Below are 16888 nucleotides of genomic sequence, written 5' to 3'. Positions count from 1 at the left end.
GGCTTAATCGCTAAAATTATTATGTAAACTGCAAAAATATTTATGATACCTAATCAGTAATAGTAATTTTTTAATTTAAACAACAAAAATACATGAAAATTCTAAAATTAGTTTTGCTTTTTGTCTCCTGGAAGAAATTTTTTTTTCATCTCAGTTCAAATTTATTATTGTATCCTGGAACCAAGCTTTTTTGGTTTGTAACCCGTAAAGTACATATCTCCATATTATTGTCTCATAATTGCAATTATTTTAGTTTTCAGTCCAGAATCACTAAACTTATTATGTAAACTGCAAAAATATTTATGGTGTCTAACCAATAATACTAATTTTGTAATTCAAACAAGATAAATACCTGAAAATTTTAAAATTAGTTTTGTTTTATGCTAGGTTTTAGATACTCGACACGGGATTTTGTGTGCTTAATAATTTTAAACCTTGAAAAAATATGATCTCACGCGAGTGGAAAAAAAGAAAGAATAACCAAAAACAATATCAAAATAGAACAATCCAAATTTCTACTAATAGAAAACTTTACTACACAAAAAATAAAGCTAACATCCTGAAATGTCAGAAAAGTTTATTTAAAAGAGATAAAAATGCCACCAAACGCAATAAAGCTCGAGCACGCGTAAGGATTGCTACTAAGATGTCTTGTGATCCAGGATTTAAGAAAATGAAATATGACAGAGCAAAACAGAGGTATCTTACGGATCAGGGGTATCGAGAAGGGAAAATTGAGACAGCGAAACAAAAGAGCAAGGAAAGGTATGATAACGATATAGATTACCGAAACAAACATAAGAAAAAAGTTGCTACCAGAATAATGGGTAGATACTGGGGTGACAAAAGCTATAATGAAAAAATTAAATTCTCTGCGAGGTTGTACCGAAGAACGCATAAGGACAAAGGGAAAAATTACATTCAGAAATACAAGAAGATGGCAAAAATGCAGGCTGATCTTTGTAAATTGAGAAACATTTTACGCATGTTTTATCGGGATCACGAAAAGTATTCGAAATTACAGATTAAAATTCTCTTTGAAAGAGCGGATGCTGTTGAAAAGTCGGCTAGAAATGCTTTGGCAAAGCTTCATAGCAATATCCAAAAGAAATGTTGTCAGTTTAACGAAAAGCTTCCAAGGTATGGATTGGCAACTGCGGAACAGTTTATAGATGCAATGGAAAATGTTCGACAACACAGTGAATATACGGAGGCGTACTTCTTAGAAAATTCGTATATTAATTTTGGAAGGAGCAATTGCAGTTTATGTAGCAGCAATAAAAATATATATACAAGCATACCTATCAACAGCGAAGGAAAAGCAATGTTTTTCAATTATGGCGAAAACGAGCCTGTTAGGGTTATTAGTAAATGTGTTTGTAAGACTAATGATTCAGAACAAATTCCTGGAACACCGACTCAAGAAAAAAGCATTTCTAACTGTGTTTTAAACAGTTCGTTTAGTTCTACTGAATATTTGGCAAAAAATTCTCTGTGTAGTAGAACAAACTGTCCTGAAAAGTACGAGACAACTATTGAAAAATGCTCTAAAACTAGATCTGACAAGGAAATTATGATGGCTGAAGTCACCTATAACAATCTGAGTAAACATTCAAAACCAAAAATTGGGCAGCAGGTTACTTGGCAATGTCACCCTGATATCCGCAAGCTCTATCCGACGGATATTGAATTATGTCAAATTCTTTTTGATATCCTTGAAAACAATATAGCATTAAAATTTTCAACTGACAAAGTGGTTAATTTCTACCTTGGCGGCTTGGATTATTGTGAAATCAATTACAGGGACACAAGAAAGCATGGGCATTCGTTATACTGTAGCCCAAATGAGGGATGTCAGAGCTATTTGCGTTCTCTAAGGGCACTAGCTCCACATTTTCCTGTCTTGAACTGTTTCATTAATAGCGTATATAAGGCAGTATCAAAATGTAAGATTATACAACATATTAATCTACTAAAAGTCGAGGGCTCGTACAAGGAACTAAGTCATTACATAGAAGAAGTGTCAAGTAGACTCTGTCGTAATAATAGTCAAGACTTCATTTACGGTGATAGCAATATTAGAGTTTCTGTGGATGAAAATACAATAATAAAATAATTTGGTGAGAGCCTTGATAAGGTAGCTAACATTAGGGATGTATACCCCACAATGCATTGTGACAGTTGTGAGCAGATAAAGACAAAATACCAATTCAAGAGTCTAAGATCCCTTTCAAATAAGAAAGGTTTTGATGTAATGATGGCCACGATTTTAGAACACCTACAACAGGACATACCCAAAGATGACAGAGAAGAACTAATTCAATGTACAGGCTGGAAAGAGGATGTCATAGATTCATTCTTTGTCTGTGATTACTGTGCTGGGAAAATGTTGAAAAGTCAGGAGAATGTCCGATCAGTATTAAATAACCTTCATATAGACTGTACACCGGAATGTATAAAGTGTTTAAATAATTTTGAAATGGCAATGATTCGATTTGTAATGCCTTGTCTTACGATCGTCAGATTAGGACAAGTAACTGCATTGAAGAGACCTAGAACAGAACTTGTTGACGCTCTTAAGGGGAGAATAGTATATCTACCTGTTGATGTGCAAGCAAATGCAGATATTCAGCCTGAAAAACTTCTTAACATTGATAGTTTTGTAGTCATTGTCAATGGTCAGCCTACTTACAACAATAATGTTTGGACTGCACTAATAGATCTGAGAAAATACATTAAAGAACGATCTCTGGCCCATAGTAACTGATATTTGGTGGTGGCTGGGGTAGCTGCATTAAAGTAAAGAACAAACTTCCAGCCCATAGTAACTAAAATCAGATTATAATTAATATCAAAGATTGATCAATGATGTCATAATCGTAGGTTGTAGCCGGGTCATCTCTTACTATTCCAATTAAGAAAAAGCCATAGGCTTTTTCGTGTTTGTAATATAGTAAGGTACAATAAAGAACGAATTGTAGCCTATATCCGGGTTGCAGCGGTAGCTAGCAACCTAGTAAGAGACGATCACGTCCAAGGTTACGAAATGTAATCCGGGTTGCAGCGGTAGCTAGCAACTTAGTAAGAGGCGATCACGTCCAATGTTAAGAAATATAAAACCCATAGCTTTTAAGAAAGGTGGGGTCAGATCAAAAAAAAAAGTACACCATTAGAACCGTCTGGTCCGAAACCCCTGTATAGGAAAATTTCTGTCCTTTTTCTTGAACAAGGGAAATATATTGGCTTGAAAATCAAGAAAAGTGGCTGCTAATATAACTTTCTGCCTTAACGGGATACTTTTTTCTTTCTTTTTTTCTTTTTTTCTTTTCCACAGATAGCTTGGCACTGGAACTTCGTAGAGGGTTGTTCAATAGCTCATTTTAAAGGAAATTAAATGGGTTAAAAATCTATAGTAACTAAAATAAATTATTTCTAAAAGAGAATAAATTTTTCCACCAAAAACTGCATTTTTGATGTCTTTTCACACTGCAGTCTTTCAAACATAATCGTATACCAGCGGTAAGATTCGAACCCACGCCTCCGAAGAGACTGGTGGCTAACACCAGTGTCTTGGACCACTCGGCCAGGCTGCCTCTTATAATTTGGGTTGCAGCAGTAGCTAGCAACCTAGTAAGAGACGATCAGTCCCATGCTAAGAAATATAACAAAACTCCTAAATACAGAGTAAAATCAAAACAAAAGTACATCATTAGAATTACCTTGTCTGAAACCCTACTAGATAAATAATGAATGGCGTCATAGTTTTATATTAGAGTATAATAAAGATCAAACTCTTCCTTATGCTAACTTGCATACGCAACTTCACTATAGTTAAGATTACAGTATTTTAAATATAAGAAACGATCGCGTCCAATGCTAAGAAATATAAAAACCCACAACTTCTAAAAAAAAAAGTCAGATCAAAACAAAAAGTATACCGTTAGAACTGCCTTGTCCAAAACCCCTATATAGGAAATTTTTGGTCATTTGGCTTGAACAGCAAGGGAAATATATTGGCTTGAAAATCAAGAAAAGTGTTAGTACTTAAGAACGAAAAAGATGTAAATGGTCTCATTCGTGAATTACATAATGGTTAGAGCAAAGCAAGCTGCATGCAAGTTAAAAAAAAGTACTACACAGATAACAGAGATAGTATCTTGATAAGAGAAAAGCAAAGGTATTCAACCGACCAGGCGTATCGAGAAGTAAAAATTGAAGGACTAAGTTTACAGTGTGCAATTGTTGACGTAGGTAATCGTTGCTTTGGTCTAGGTATGATGTACGTTGCTCTTTCCCGTGTGACCACTAGTGCAGCTTTACATCTAGTAGAATTTGATAAGACAAAGATTTATTGCGATGTTGATGCTTTAATTGAGTACAACCGTTTGAGAAAAATTTATAGAACAGATCTTCCATTGTTTGAGTTTCCCAGAAAGGCAACTCAGAGGTACACCAGATGAAGTACCCTTATTAACGGAAATTTCTCCAACAGGAAAGAAAAGGGAGAGTACTGTTGTGCATGCAGTCATAGAAATAGAGAACAAAAGAAAAGTAAAAACATAAGATGCAGAAAAAGACGCTGATTTTAACGTTATGCATAAAAAATTATCTATAACAAATGAAGTAAATTCTAAAGGAAAACAGACTCAAGGAAAAAAAATTCCATTGTTGGAGGTTATAATATAGAATGACCTCTTTCCTATACTAAATTTTATAGGCCACTTAATTATAGTATAGGTTAACAATTCAACAGATAGCTGGACACTGGAACATCGTAGAGAGTTGTTAAATGGCTCATTTTAAAGGAATAGTATAACAAAGAATGACCTCTTGCCTATACTAAATTTTATACGCCACTTAATTTTAGTATAGGTTAGTAAATCAAAGATAGCTTCGCACTGGGACATCTTAGAGAGTTGTTTAATGGCTCATTTTAAAGAAAATTAAAAATTTACAATAAAGAACGAAACCTAGCCCATGTTAACTGAAACATAAATAGGGATTATGTAATTCCCATCAGTATCATGGCTGTTTACATTAAAAGGCGATCATTGGAATAACATACCACTGCATACATTGGACTTAGTTAGCTACTTGATTGTTTTTGTCCGGGTTGCAGCGGTAGCTAGCAACCTAGTAAGAGACGATCACGTCCAATGTTAAGAAATATAAAAACCCATAGCTCCTAAAAAAGGAGTCAGATCAAAACAAAAAGTACACCATTAGAACTGCCTTGTCCGAAACCCCTGTATAGGAAACTTTCTGTCCCTTGGCTTGAACAGCAAGGGAAATATATTGGCTTGAAAATCAAGAAAATTGACTTTAACCACGTTAGTCTCCCCAAACGGGATATTTTTTTTTTTTTTTTTTTTATCCAGAGATAGCTTGGCACTGGAATATCGTTGTGGGTTGTTCAATAGCTAATTTTAAAGGAAATTAATTGGGTTAAAAATCTATAGTAAATAAAATAAATTATTTATAAAAGAGAATAAATTTTTCCAATAAAAACTGTATTTTTGATGCAGTGACGTCATAATTACTGTATAAGAAACGTCAAAACTGTAAATGGTCTCATTCATGAATACATAATGGCTAGATCAGAGCAAGCTACACGCAAGTTAAAAAATCAGTACTAAAAAATCAAGAAAAGTAGCAGCTACTACAACATTCTGCCTAAACGGGATATTTTTTTCTCTTTTCTTTGTTTCCAGTATAATAAAGATCAAACTCTTCCCTATACTAACTTGCATACGCAACTTTACTATAGTTAAGATTACAGTATTTATATTTTTTTTACATTAAAAGATTATCCGGGTTGCAGCGGTAGCTAGCAACCTAGTAAGAGACGATCACGTCCAATGTTAAGAAATATAAAAACCCATAGTTCTTAAAAAAAGAGTCAGATCAAAACAAAAAGTACACCATTAGAACCGCCTTGTCCGAAACCCCTGCATAGTAAAATTTCTGTCCCTTGGCTTGAACAGCAAGGGAAATATATTGGCTTGAAAATCAAGAAAAGTGGCAGCTACTACAACATTCTGCCTAAACGGGATATTTTTTTCTTTTTTTTTTTTTTTTTGTTACATAAAGGACCGATATAGCTCATAATAAATGGTGTTTGTCAATTATCCGAGTTGCAGCGGTGGCTAGCAGCCTAGTAAGAGACGATCACGTGCAATGTTAAGAAATATAAAAACCCATAATCCTAAAAAAAAAGCCAGATCAAAACAAAGAGTACACCATTAGAACCACCGTGTCCGAAGCCCCTGTATAGAAAACTTTCTGTCATTTGGCTTGAACAGCAAGGGAAATATATTGGCTTGAAAATCAAGAAAAGTGGCAGCTACTACAGCATTCTGCCTAAACGGTATCTTTTTCTTTATAATAAAGAACGACCTCTTACCTATACTAAATTTTATACTCCACTTAATTATAGTATAGGTTAGTAATTCAAATTACATTAAAAGACGATCACTGGAATAACAAACCATTCCATACATTGGACTTAGTTAGCTACTTGATTGTTTGAGTTTCGTCTCTTACCCGGGTTGCAGCGGTAGCTAGCAACCTAGTAAGAGACGATCACGTCCAATGTTAAGAAATATAAAAACCCATAGTTCCTAACAGAGGAGTCAGATCAAAACAAAAAGTACACCATCAGAACCGCCTTGTTCGAAACCCCTGTATAGGAAACTTTCTGTCCCTTGGCTTGAACAGCCAGAGAAATATATTGGCTTGAAAATCAAGAAAAGTGGCAGCTACTACAACATTCTGCCTAAACGGGATATTTTTTTCTTTTTTTTTCTTTTTTCTTTTCCACAGATAGCTTGGCACTGGAACATCGTAGAGGGTTGTTCGATAGCTAATTTTAAAGGAAATTAATTGGGTTAAAAATCTATAGTAAATAAAATAAATTATTTCTAAAAGAGAATAAATTTTTCCACCAAAAACTGCATTTTTGATGTCTTTTCACACTGCAGTCTTTCAAACATAATCGTATACCAGCGGTAAGATTTGAACCCACGCCTCCGAAGAGACTGGTGGCTAACACCAGTGTCTTGGACCACTTGGTCAGGCTGCCTCTCATAATTTGGGTTGCAGCAGTAGCTAGCAACCTAGTAAGAGACGATCATTACATAAAGGATCGATGTGGTTCATTATAAATTATAAAAGGTTTAGAGCTTCTAATGTTCGAAGATTATAGAGTTAAAAATTTTCCAATACCGGGAATCGAATTTACAGTAAAGAACGATCGCTTATGTATAGTAACTGATATATTGTGGTTCCAAGGGTAGTTACTTGTGGTTCGTCTCTTACTATTTCAAAGAAGAAAAAGCCGTAGGCTTTTTCCTGTTTGTAATGAATTAGCATAAAACAAATTCCAGGTTGTAACTGACATCATCCTGGTTGTTATAGTAAAGAACAAGCTCCTGCCCTTAGTTACCTACTATGTCATGTCAAATTAGCTAATTAATTTCATCTAATTTTGTTCAAATCTAGTAAGAGACGATCAAGTCCAATGTTAAGAAATATAATAACCCATAAGTCCTAAAAATAGATTCAGATCAAAACAAAAAGTAAACCATTAGAACCGCCTTGTCCGAAACCCCTATATAGGAAACTTTCTGTCCCATGGCTTGAACAGCAAGGGAATTATTGGCTTGAAAATCAAGAAAAGTGGCAGCTACTACAGCACTCTGCCTAAACGGCATCTTTTTTTCCTCTTTTTCTTTTTTTTCCACAGGTAGCTTGGCAATGGAACATTGCAGAGTTGTTCAATGGCTCATTTTAAAGGAAATTAATGGGGTTAAAATCCTTTTGTAATTAAAACAAATAATTTCAAAAATAGAATTAATTTTTTTACAAAAAACTGCATATTTCATGTGAAAAATCGAGCAATAACATCATAATCGTAGGTTGTAGCCAGGTCGTCTCTTAATATTTCAATTAAGAAAAAGCCATAGACTTTTTCCTGTCTGTAATTTCACAACAAACAAAGAACATTTATATTAGAGAACAGCCAGCTTAAGTTCATCACATTTTATGTCTTTCTGTTAATTAATAAGAGATGACTTTGTAATACAACGCAATTTCTGACAAAAACCTGCATCTTCATTTGCAAGGGGGTAACACACCTATCTTTTGACAAGGGAATTATATCACATAACATGAATATAATATCATATAACCTGAGAATATAATATCACATAACATGATATCATAAAGATTATATAAGACATACATCCTTTGAAATTTACCCTGCTTGGCAACATGGGACCGGGTTCGATTCCCACCGCAGCAATGTTGAGTGACCAGCTTGCTACTTGTCCCTGTAAAAAAGATTATCCTGTGGGTTGCAGCGGTAGCTAGCAACCTAGTAAGAGACGATCACGTCCAATGTTAAGAAATACAATAACCCATAGCTCCTAAAAATAGAATCAGATCAGAATAAAAAGTACACGATTAGAACCACCTTGTCTGAAACCCCTTTATAGAAAAATTTCTGTCCCTTGGCTTGAACAACAAGGGAAATATATTGGCTTGAAAATCTAGAAAAGTGGTAGCTATTGCAGCATTCTGCCTAAACAGCCTCCTTTTTTCTTTATTTTCTTCCACAGAGAGCTTGGCACTGGAACATCGCAGAGAGTTGTTCAATGACTCTTTTTAAATGAAATTAATGGGGTTGAAAACCTTTTGTAATTAAACCCAATAGTTTTTAAAATAGAATTAATTTTTCTAAGAAAAACTGCACATTTCATATTAAAGATTGATCAATGACGTCATAAGCATAGGTTGTAGCCAGGTCGTCTCTTGCTATTCCAATTAAGAAAAAACTATAGGCTTTTTCTGTTTGTAATTTCATATCAAATATTTTCAGAAATTACATTATTAGAAGAACAAACCATTGCATACATTGGACTTAGCTGTAGTAATAAAGGGAAATGCGTGTCTTACTCGTGCTAAAGACTACATCTTAAAAACACAGACAGTGTAAATAAAAGGTTACATAAAGGACCGACATAGTTCATCATAAATGGTATTTGTCAATTAGGTTCTTTTTTAATAATTATCCATTATTATGTAAAATGCAGTAATTTTTGGGGGGTTTTACATAAAGGATTTAATAAGAATCAATGAGTCTTATTAATAACAATGGTCTTTAAATTAATTATATAAAATGCACCATTGACAAGGCACATCGTACCTTTTTCGCGTTGGAAACAACATCTTAGCTTCAAACGGGTAAACTGAGCAGACGAAATTGTCACCAGTGCAGCACAAAGTACAATAAAACATAGTTGAAGAGTTTGCTCCGAGGTTCGTATGTTTATATATATTCGCAATGGTAGATTAATATACACTGTAAACCCAAAATTCTTAAGACAGTTTGACATAGCTGCACTATTCTGAAGTGCAGCGGCGATAAATCCGACTAAAGATGTTTTGGAGTAACGGATCTAGTGAAGTCATCAGGTAGAAAGCAAACTATTTGTAAAGCTTCTGCATACAACATAAAATTGCACTAAAATAGCGTCATAACAAAACACATAACTAAAGTCATCATGTAATTAAATTGTTTTTTTACTTTTTCGATTGTTGAATAGAACTTTGCAAGTTGTTTTGCCATCTCGAATGCAAACTATAGCATTCGAATCTAAACAGGAACTACAAATTGATAATAAGATCTCTAGAGACGCGATTAGATCATTTAAAATAGCTATGGATCATAGACAGTGAACATCGTGAAACATTAAATATTCAAAAGAGTTGGTATCGTAAGGCAATATGATGTCATCGAATAAATTCTCGGTTTTGAAATTTTTTCCGGATTGGATATTTACCCCTATTAGCTACTACTGAAACTTTAAATGCATAAAAATTTTCACTTCATCAAGATTTATTTTTATGTAATTCTTAATACTATTATAAGAATTAAAAGATGTAATTTATCATGCAAGTTTGTCCTACAAAACTGGGTTCATTTGCTATTTAAAACAATTTCAAAAGAAATATTAGAAATGACTACAAGACCTGCAATTGGTATTGATTTAGGAACTACTTACTCCTGCGTCGGTGTCTTTCAACATGGTAAAGTTGAAATCATTGCCAATGATCAAGGTAATCGAACAACACCATCTTATGTGTCATTTACAGATACTGAACGTCTTATTGGAGATGCTGCTAAAAATCAAGGAACCATGAACCCTTTAAACACAGTCTTTGATGCCAAAAGATTAATCGGTAGAAAATTTGAAGATTCTTCAGTTCAATCAGATATGAAACATTGGCCTTTCAGGGTAGTCAATAAAGATGGCAAGCCAAGAATTCAAGTTGAATTCCAAGGCAAGGCAGAAACATTCATGCCCGAGCAGATCTCTTCAATGATTCTTAGTAAGATGAAGGAAATCGCCGAGGCTTATATTGGAGAACCAGTGAGTGACGCTGTTGTCACTGTACCTGCCTATTTTAACGATGCCCAAAGACAAGCTACTAAGGCTGCTGGTGTCATCGCAAACTTTAATATTCTTCGTATAATTAATGCGCCGCCCGCCGCTGCAATTGCCTACGGCCTAGATAAGAAAAACGATTCTGAAAAAAATGTGCTCATTTTTGATCTTGGTGGTGGTACTTTTGACGTGAGCATTCTTGTGATCGAAGATGGAATCTTTGAAGTAAAATCAACGGCAGGGGATACACATTTGGGTGGAGAAGATTTTGATAACAGACTAGTGAGCCACTTCGTCAAAGAGTTTATAAGACAGTATAAAGTGGATCTTTCAACTAATGCAAGATCACTTAAAAGACTTAGGACCACATGTGAAAAAGCGAAAAGAACCTTGTCAGCCTCTACCGAAGCTAAAATTGAAATAGACTCTCTGTATGAAGGCATTGATTTTTATACCTCCATTACACGTGCTCGATTTGAAGAACTCTGTGCTGATTTGTTTAGAAGGACAATGGAGCCAGTTGAAAAATCTCTCAGGGATGCTAAACTAGACAAAGGAAGCATCCATGAAATTGTTCTTGTTGGAGGCTCAACTCGTATTCCACGTGTGCAAAAACTTCTACAAGACTTTTTTAACGGAAAACAACTCAATATGTCAATCAATCCTGATGAAGCAGTAGCCTACGGTGCTGCTGTTCAGGCTGCCATTCTTAATGGTGACAAGTCCAAAGTAATTCAGGATCTCCTTTTGTTGGACGTTGCACCTCTTTCTCTTGGTATTGAAACAGCTGGAGGAGTTATGACTTCATTGATAAAAAGGAATACAGCCATTCCTACGAAGCAAACTCAGATTTTTACTACTTATTCGGACAATCAGCCTGGAGTTTTGATTAAGGTTTATGAAGGAGAACGAGCCATGACAAAAGATAATAATCTTCTCGGAGAATTTGAGCTCTCTGGAATTCCACCAGCCCCTCGAGGTGTACCTCAGATCGAAGTGTCATTCGATATTGATGCTAACGGAATTTTAAATGTTGCCGCTGTTGAAAAATCCATGGGTAAATCAAGTAAGATCACGATCACTAATGACAAAGATCGTTTATCTAGGGATGAAATTGAGCGAATGGTCAATGATGCTGAGCGTTATCGTGCCGATGATGAGAAACAAAGGGATAAAATCTCTGCTAAGAATTCCCTTGAATCCTATTGTTTCAATTTAAAACAGATTATAGAAGGTGAAGATTTAAAAAACAAGATTAGTGAAGATGACCGAAACACAGTCATAAGTACCTGTAATGAGACTATTAAATGGCTGGATGACAATCAGTTGGCTGAGAAAGAAGAATATGAAGACAAGCAAAAAGGAACTGAAAATATATGCCAGCCTATAATAACAAAACTTTATCAAGGGGTTGAAAGTACGTCTGGAGAAATGCCTGACCGACCTCAAGAATCTGGTGGACCAACTATAGAAGAAATAGATTAAACCTCCCCCCAGAAAATTTCACCTTTGCTGAAAACTTCCCATTGTAAAATTCTCCATAGCCAGAGCATAGTGGGAGATTTTGTTTTAATTATCCTGCAAATTTCTGCGAGCAGCTTCGAATCGCAAAAATAAGATAAAGTTGGCGGCTTTTGGGACATCCTAAATATTCTTTTTCGCATTCCTTTGTGGATTGTCTTGCAGAATAAGCCGATTTGGTAGGCGGATGACTAAAAAAACTGCTGAAACTCAACAAAAACAATTTAAAGGAATTGGATCAAGTTTTGGCATACTAAGTGAAATTGTAATAATATTATACTACCTGAAATAGAGCCGAATAAATTAATGGTAAGCTTATTCAGCTTATTGGCTTGATGAATTGATCTTTTTTTTTATTATCAAATATTATTCTAAAAGCTTTTCAATGAACGCACTTGTTATGTCGCAATTATTTTAATAAAAGGAAATAAAAAACCTAAGAAAAACGATTAAAGCTAAAATGGACATTTTCGGCCCTGGATAATTCGGAGTTGTCGTTACCCCAAGCCCCACAAAACCAAATTTTCAGTAGCCCTATGGCCAAATAAAAACTTGCTAGAATACAACAAATACAGTCAATTCGTAATTACAGATGTTTTATTATTCTTCCTTCTTTTAAATATTTAAAAATTACTCTTCCATTTAGACTAAAACTTGTGAAAATATGTTATGTTTAAATAAACCACTAAAACACATTTTTCATCTCTTCTATCAAGGACAGATTAGTTCATTTTTAGCTATAAAAGCATGGTTACTACTGTCAGGTAGAGATCCTAATTTCATGAAATAAAACAAGTGCTTTAATGGGTATATCGTGTTTTTGATTTTTCGTAAATTTTAGCTAAAGTCTAGTCCAGGGGCCAGGTCCTAAAAATATGACACTTCCATGATCCGTTTGTTATGCGTGATCTGAAAGCACTTTCTGGTCCTTGGCCCTTAAAAATGACCTGAAAGATTAAAAAGTACTATCTAGCGAGTCTCGTTTGCAATCCATTAAGTTTTGTTCATTTTGAATCATTTTGAATAACCGAGAAAAAGCACAAAGAAGTTGAAGGAATTAGAAAAAAGTAATCATCAATTTTGAAACTAGTCCTTATTTAGCATGATGGCACATGACTCAAACGTTTTTCTTACTAAAATCCTATGCCGGAGCTTCGTAAGGCTTTCTTGTTTCACCTGCTAAAAAGGTTTTTCCTTTTATCATATCAATTTCAAAAATAATCCCTTTCCTATTTTATTTTAATTGAGAACGTTCCTGTTTCTTTTTAATCGTGAGTTTCTGGATATGATACTATTGTGATGCTCATTGATTTATTGCATAATTCAGATTGTTTATCTTCAGTATCTAGAGCTTTTATTTTTGGGTTGCAAATCCCAAATCGCTTTGTCTAGGGGTGCCAGTTCAAAAAATGTGTGGGGGGGGGGGGGGTTAGAAGAAAAAGTATTTTTAATAATTTAGGATGGCAATATCATTGTTTTTGCAATTTTTCAGTAAAAACGCCAAAAAAAGTATTTTCAATAAAAATATTAAAAAAGCTATTTTTCATAATCTAAGGGGGGCAAAAGAATGTAGTGGGTAATTGCCCAATTTGGTGCCTCTGACCATGTCAATCTAATGTGTATCAATATTTTGCACACTTTCTGTCCACAAAAAGTGCTCTCTTGTATTTTTAGTTTCCCTTTTTTATTATAATAAGAAATATTTGTTATTTTATTTTATAACTAGTCAAAGAGCCTGTAGAACGATTAAAAAGCCATGCTGTATACGGTCTTGTAAGGAAAATAGACGAAAATAGTTTGCAACTTCTCCAAAAAATTTTAAGTAGCCTCCATCCCAGCTCCAGAAAAAGAAAACTTTTCCTGAAAGTTCCTACTCAATCCCCAAAATGAGAAGCAAAACAGGATATAATCACCAAAGGGCTTATGAAAATCATATCCTTTTAATGAAATTAGGAGAGGGTCCATTTGGAAGAACATTGCCACATCTGATGCCTTTTTTAAAAAAAGGCCCATGCACAATGAGATTTGCCTAATACCTGGACTTCGCTAGTGTTAAAATGAGCCAATCAGATTTTTTTGCATAGTTTTTTCATTGGCCCAAAAATTCTACAAAGGATTCTGATTGGCTAAAATTAGCGCTAGCTTAGTTTTGGCATTAATAAAATCTCGTTGTGAATGAGCAGTAACGAAATATAAAGTTTAAATAAATGCATTTTTGACAGAAACGGCATCTTCATATGGAAAATGATATAACGCGCGTATCTTTTGAAAAGTTGCTTCTCTAAGGTATGGTGTCATGTTTATGACAATAATCAGTTGGCTGAGAAAGAAGAATATGAAGATAAGCAAAAAGGAACTGAAAATATATGCCAGCCTATAATAACAAAACTTTATCAAGGGGTTGAAAGTACGTCTGGAGAAATGCCTGACCGACCTCAAGAATCTGGTGGACCAACTATAGAAGAAATAGATTAAACCTCCCCCCAGAAAATTTCATCTTTGCTGAAAAATTCCCATTGTAAAATTCTCCATAAACATTTTTAGAGCATAGTGGGAGATTTTGTTTTAATTATGAAAAGTTGCTTCTCTAAGGTATGGTGTCATGTTTATGACTCCGCTACCTCATTCTCTGAAATATCGTCATTTATTTTTGAAGTGTCGTCATAGACTGGTTTTTAGAGTATTCCTTGTATTACATTTTTTTTTTCAAAACACGTTTTTGAATTTCCAGTTACAATGGGCTGGTGTTCGATCTTTACTAGGTTGCTCCTAAGGGAGCAACCATAATAAAATACCATTTTCATTGTTTGTTTGTTTTTTTCAGAAAAAGGCGGCATAGAAAAACATCTTGTTCCATAGGTTAGACTTTCCCGAAAGAAAGACAGTTGAATTTGCCTGACTTGCCATTTGAGCCTTAAAAGTGCCAGCGGAGATTTAAGCTGCCAGAAAAAGTAAAAACGCACAAATGACTGACCTGAAAAACCATAATGAGAAAATGCTTAAGGATTTTGTTAACTTTCGATGACGTGCTCATTTTCTTTGCTCTCCGAGAGATGTTGGGCCATTAATCCTGTATAAGAGAACAAATGATAAAGGTGTAAATGTGCTACACCCGATACAAAACATTGTGTTTCCTAATGCAAATTATCATTAAGAAAAATTTGCTGTCAGCATTGGCTGTCGGCGGCTCTTCTCTACAGAAAATCTTAAAACATAGTAATGCCAGCGGTTCGGAAAAATCCAGATGTTAACAAAAAGCCTGGAAGTAAAATTTTTCACAAGAAACAAAAACAGTTGTTATAGTTTTTGGGCTCAGTTGCTTCAATGCGATTCAATGTGGCTTTCAGTACACATTTACATAAATATTTTCTTATTTTCTTTCTTAAAATACCTATCTTAAATAGTTTTTTTTTCAACCTGTTGCGTGTTTGGAGTATCTCCTGTAAATTGCAATCACATTCATTCTGTAGAGAAAGAGTTGCGAGAAGGTCAAACTTTGGCGCAAAGAGCGAGGCGTTGAGGAGGGGACAGCACCTTTCATATACGGAATAATTTCTGTTCAAGTGCAAATTATGTTCTGGCCTTGGGAAGGCATAGGAGTTTTGAGCCCGACTTATGTTAATTTCTGCTCGTTTTGAGTTTGACTCCGTTATTTATTGTAATTTCTGTTCGCTTTAGGTTTCATTTATTTATCGATGCTGATTTGTGGTAGTTTCACGCTTAGTAGAGTATTTGATTTTATTTTGCTCATTTTTGGTTTAATGGAGTTCTTTACTTTTCTTTGAAAAACTTATTTTGTGCAAAAAGGTTTGTTTAATTAATTACTCAGAAAATATTCCAGTCCATCCCCATGCTCCCCGCAAAGGGGACAAACACACCTACCTTCTGAGCCATCTTCGTCATATGACTCCTAGTGTCCCCTACGCGATGGCACACAATTTGCTTACACTTCCATTTGCTTACCATCCATTCGTTGCTTTAATCTGATTCCAAACACGTAGGGTGCTATATTTCTCTACACCAATAAGCCAAAGCCGGATTTCCTGGTCCCGAAGGCGCGATTCAAACTTACCAAGGAAATCGTCAGGTTTACTTTGGGTACCCTGGCCCTTATTCAATGTCCATGAAAATCCAGAAATATCCAGCTGGGATTCAACTTGTTTTGGCCATTTTGCTTTTTTAGAAAATAGATAATTTTATTAGACAACAAAAAATACAGAAAATTTTTGCTGCACTTGCAAAGAAAATTCCTAAGAGCTTCAGAAGTATTCCACATCTCATTGTAAGCCGCCTTCGCTAGACGGTTGTTGGGCAAACTTAATATATGTGACCACACTAAAAGGACTAAAATATAATAAGGCTCCAGGCGCTGATAGGGTGGTAAATGAGTTTCTTAAATATGGTGGCTCTGAGGTTAGAAATAAGTTACTGAAGATTATTAATATAATTTTTGAAAAAGGGGAAGTACATAACGATTTTAGGAAAACTTTAATTAAGCCACTTTATAAGAAAGGTAATAAAAGCGAGTGTGGTAATTATCGAGGCATTAGTCTGGTCTCTGTAGGCAGTAAATTACTTACTAATATGGTACTTTTTAGACTGAGAGATGCCGTAGACAAAGTTTTAAGAGAAGGACACTGCGGTTTTAGAAAAGGTGGAGGATGTGTCGACCTAATTTTCACTCTTAGGTTAATAATTGAGAAGTTCCTGAATTTTCAAACACCGTTCGTCCTCAGTTTTGTAGATTATGAGCAAGCGTTCGATTCTGTTGATAGAATAGCTTTAGTAAAGGTTTTATCCTTGTATGGTATACCAGACAAATACATTAAAGTGATTAGTGCTATGCACGAGAATAACACTGATGCGGTTAAGGTAGGAAATGAGGTAAGCAGCTGGTTTTGTATTGAATCAGGAGTTAA

The 16888-nt window shown here is 34.8% G+C and overlaps 2 protein-coding genes across 2 annotated transcripts in view; both read left to right on the top strand.

The window, feature by feature from the left end:
* The window catches only part of LOC148952579 (putative G protein-coupled receptor CG31760), a 578976-nt gene that overhangs the window by 462671 nt on the left and 99417 nt on the right, over window positions 1-16888 (top strand). The gene's annotated exons all lie outside the window — the stretch shown is intronic.
* LOC148952581 (heat shock 70 kDa protein cognate 4-like) lies at window positions 10020-11933 on the top strand. Its single transcript, XM_089088643.1, has one exon. The coding sequence runs from the start codon at window positions 10020-10022 to the stop codon at window positions 11931-11933; it is 1914 nt and encodes a 637-aa protein (XP_088944769.1).

The sequence above is a fragment of the Artemia sp. Qi Xiang Cuo genome, chromosome 5 (genome assembly GCF_049724085.1).
Source record: "Artemia sp. Qi Xiang Cuo chromosome 5, ASM4972408v1, whole genome shotgun sequence".
Lineage (NCBI taxonomy): Eukaryota > Metazoa > Arthropoda > Branchiopoda > Anostraca > Artemiidae > Artemia > Artemia sp. Qi Xiang Cuo.
This window is presented reverse-complemented; position numbering and strand designations above follow the sequence as displayed.

What these genes read in the sequence shown, in the direction of transcription:
- LOC148952581 (XM_089088643.1), top strand. Translation starts at nt 10,020, where the DNA reads ATGACTACAAGACCTGCAATTGGTATTGATTTAGGAACTACTTACTCC.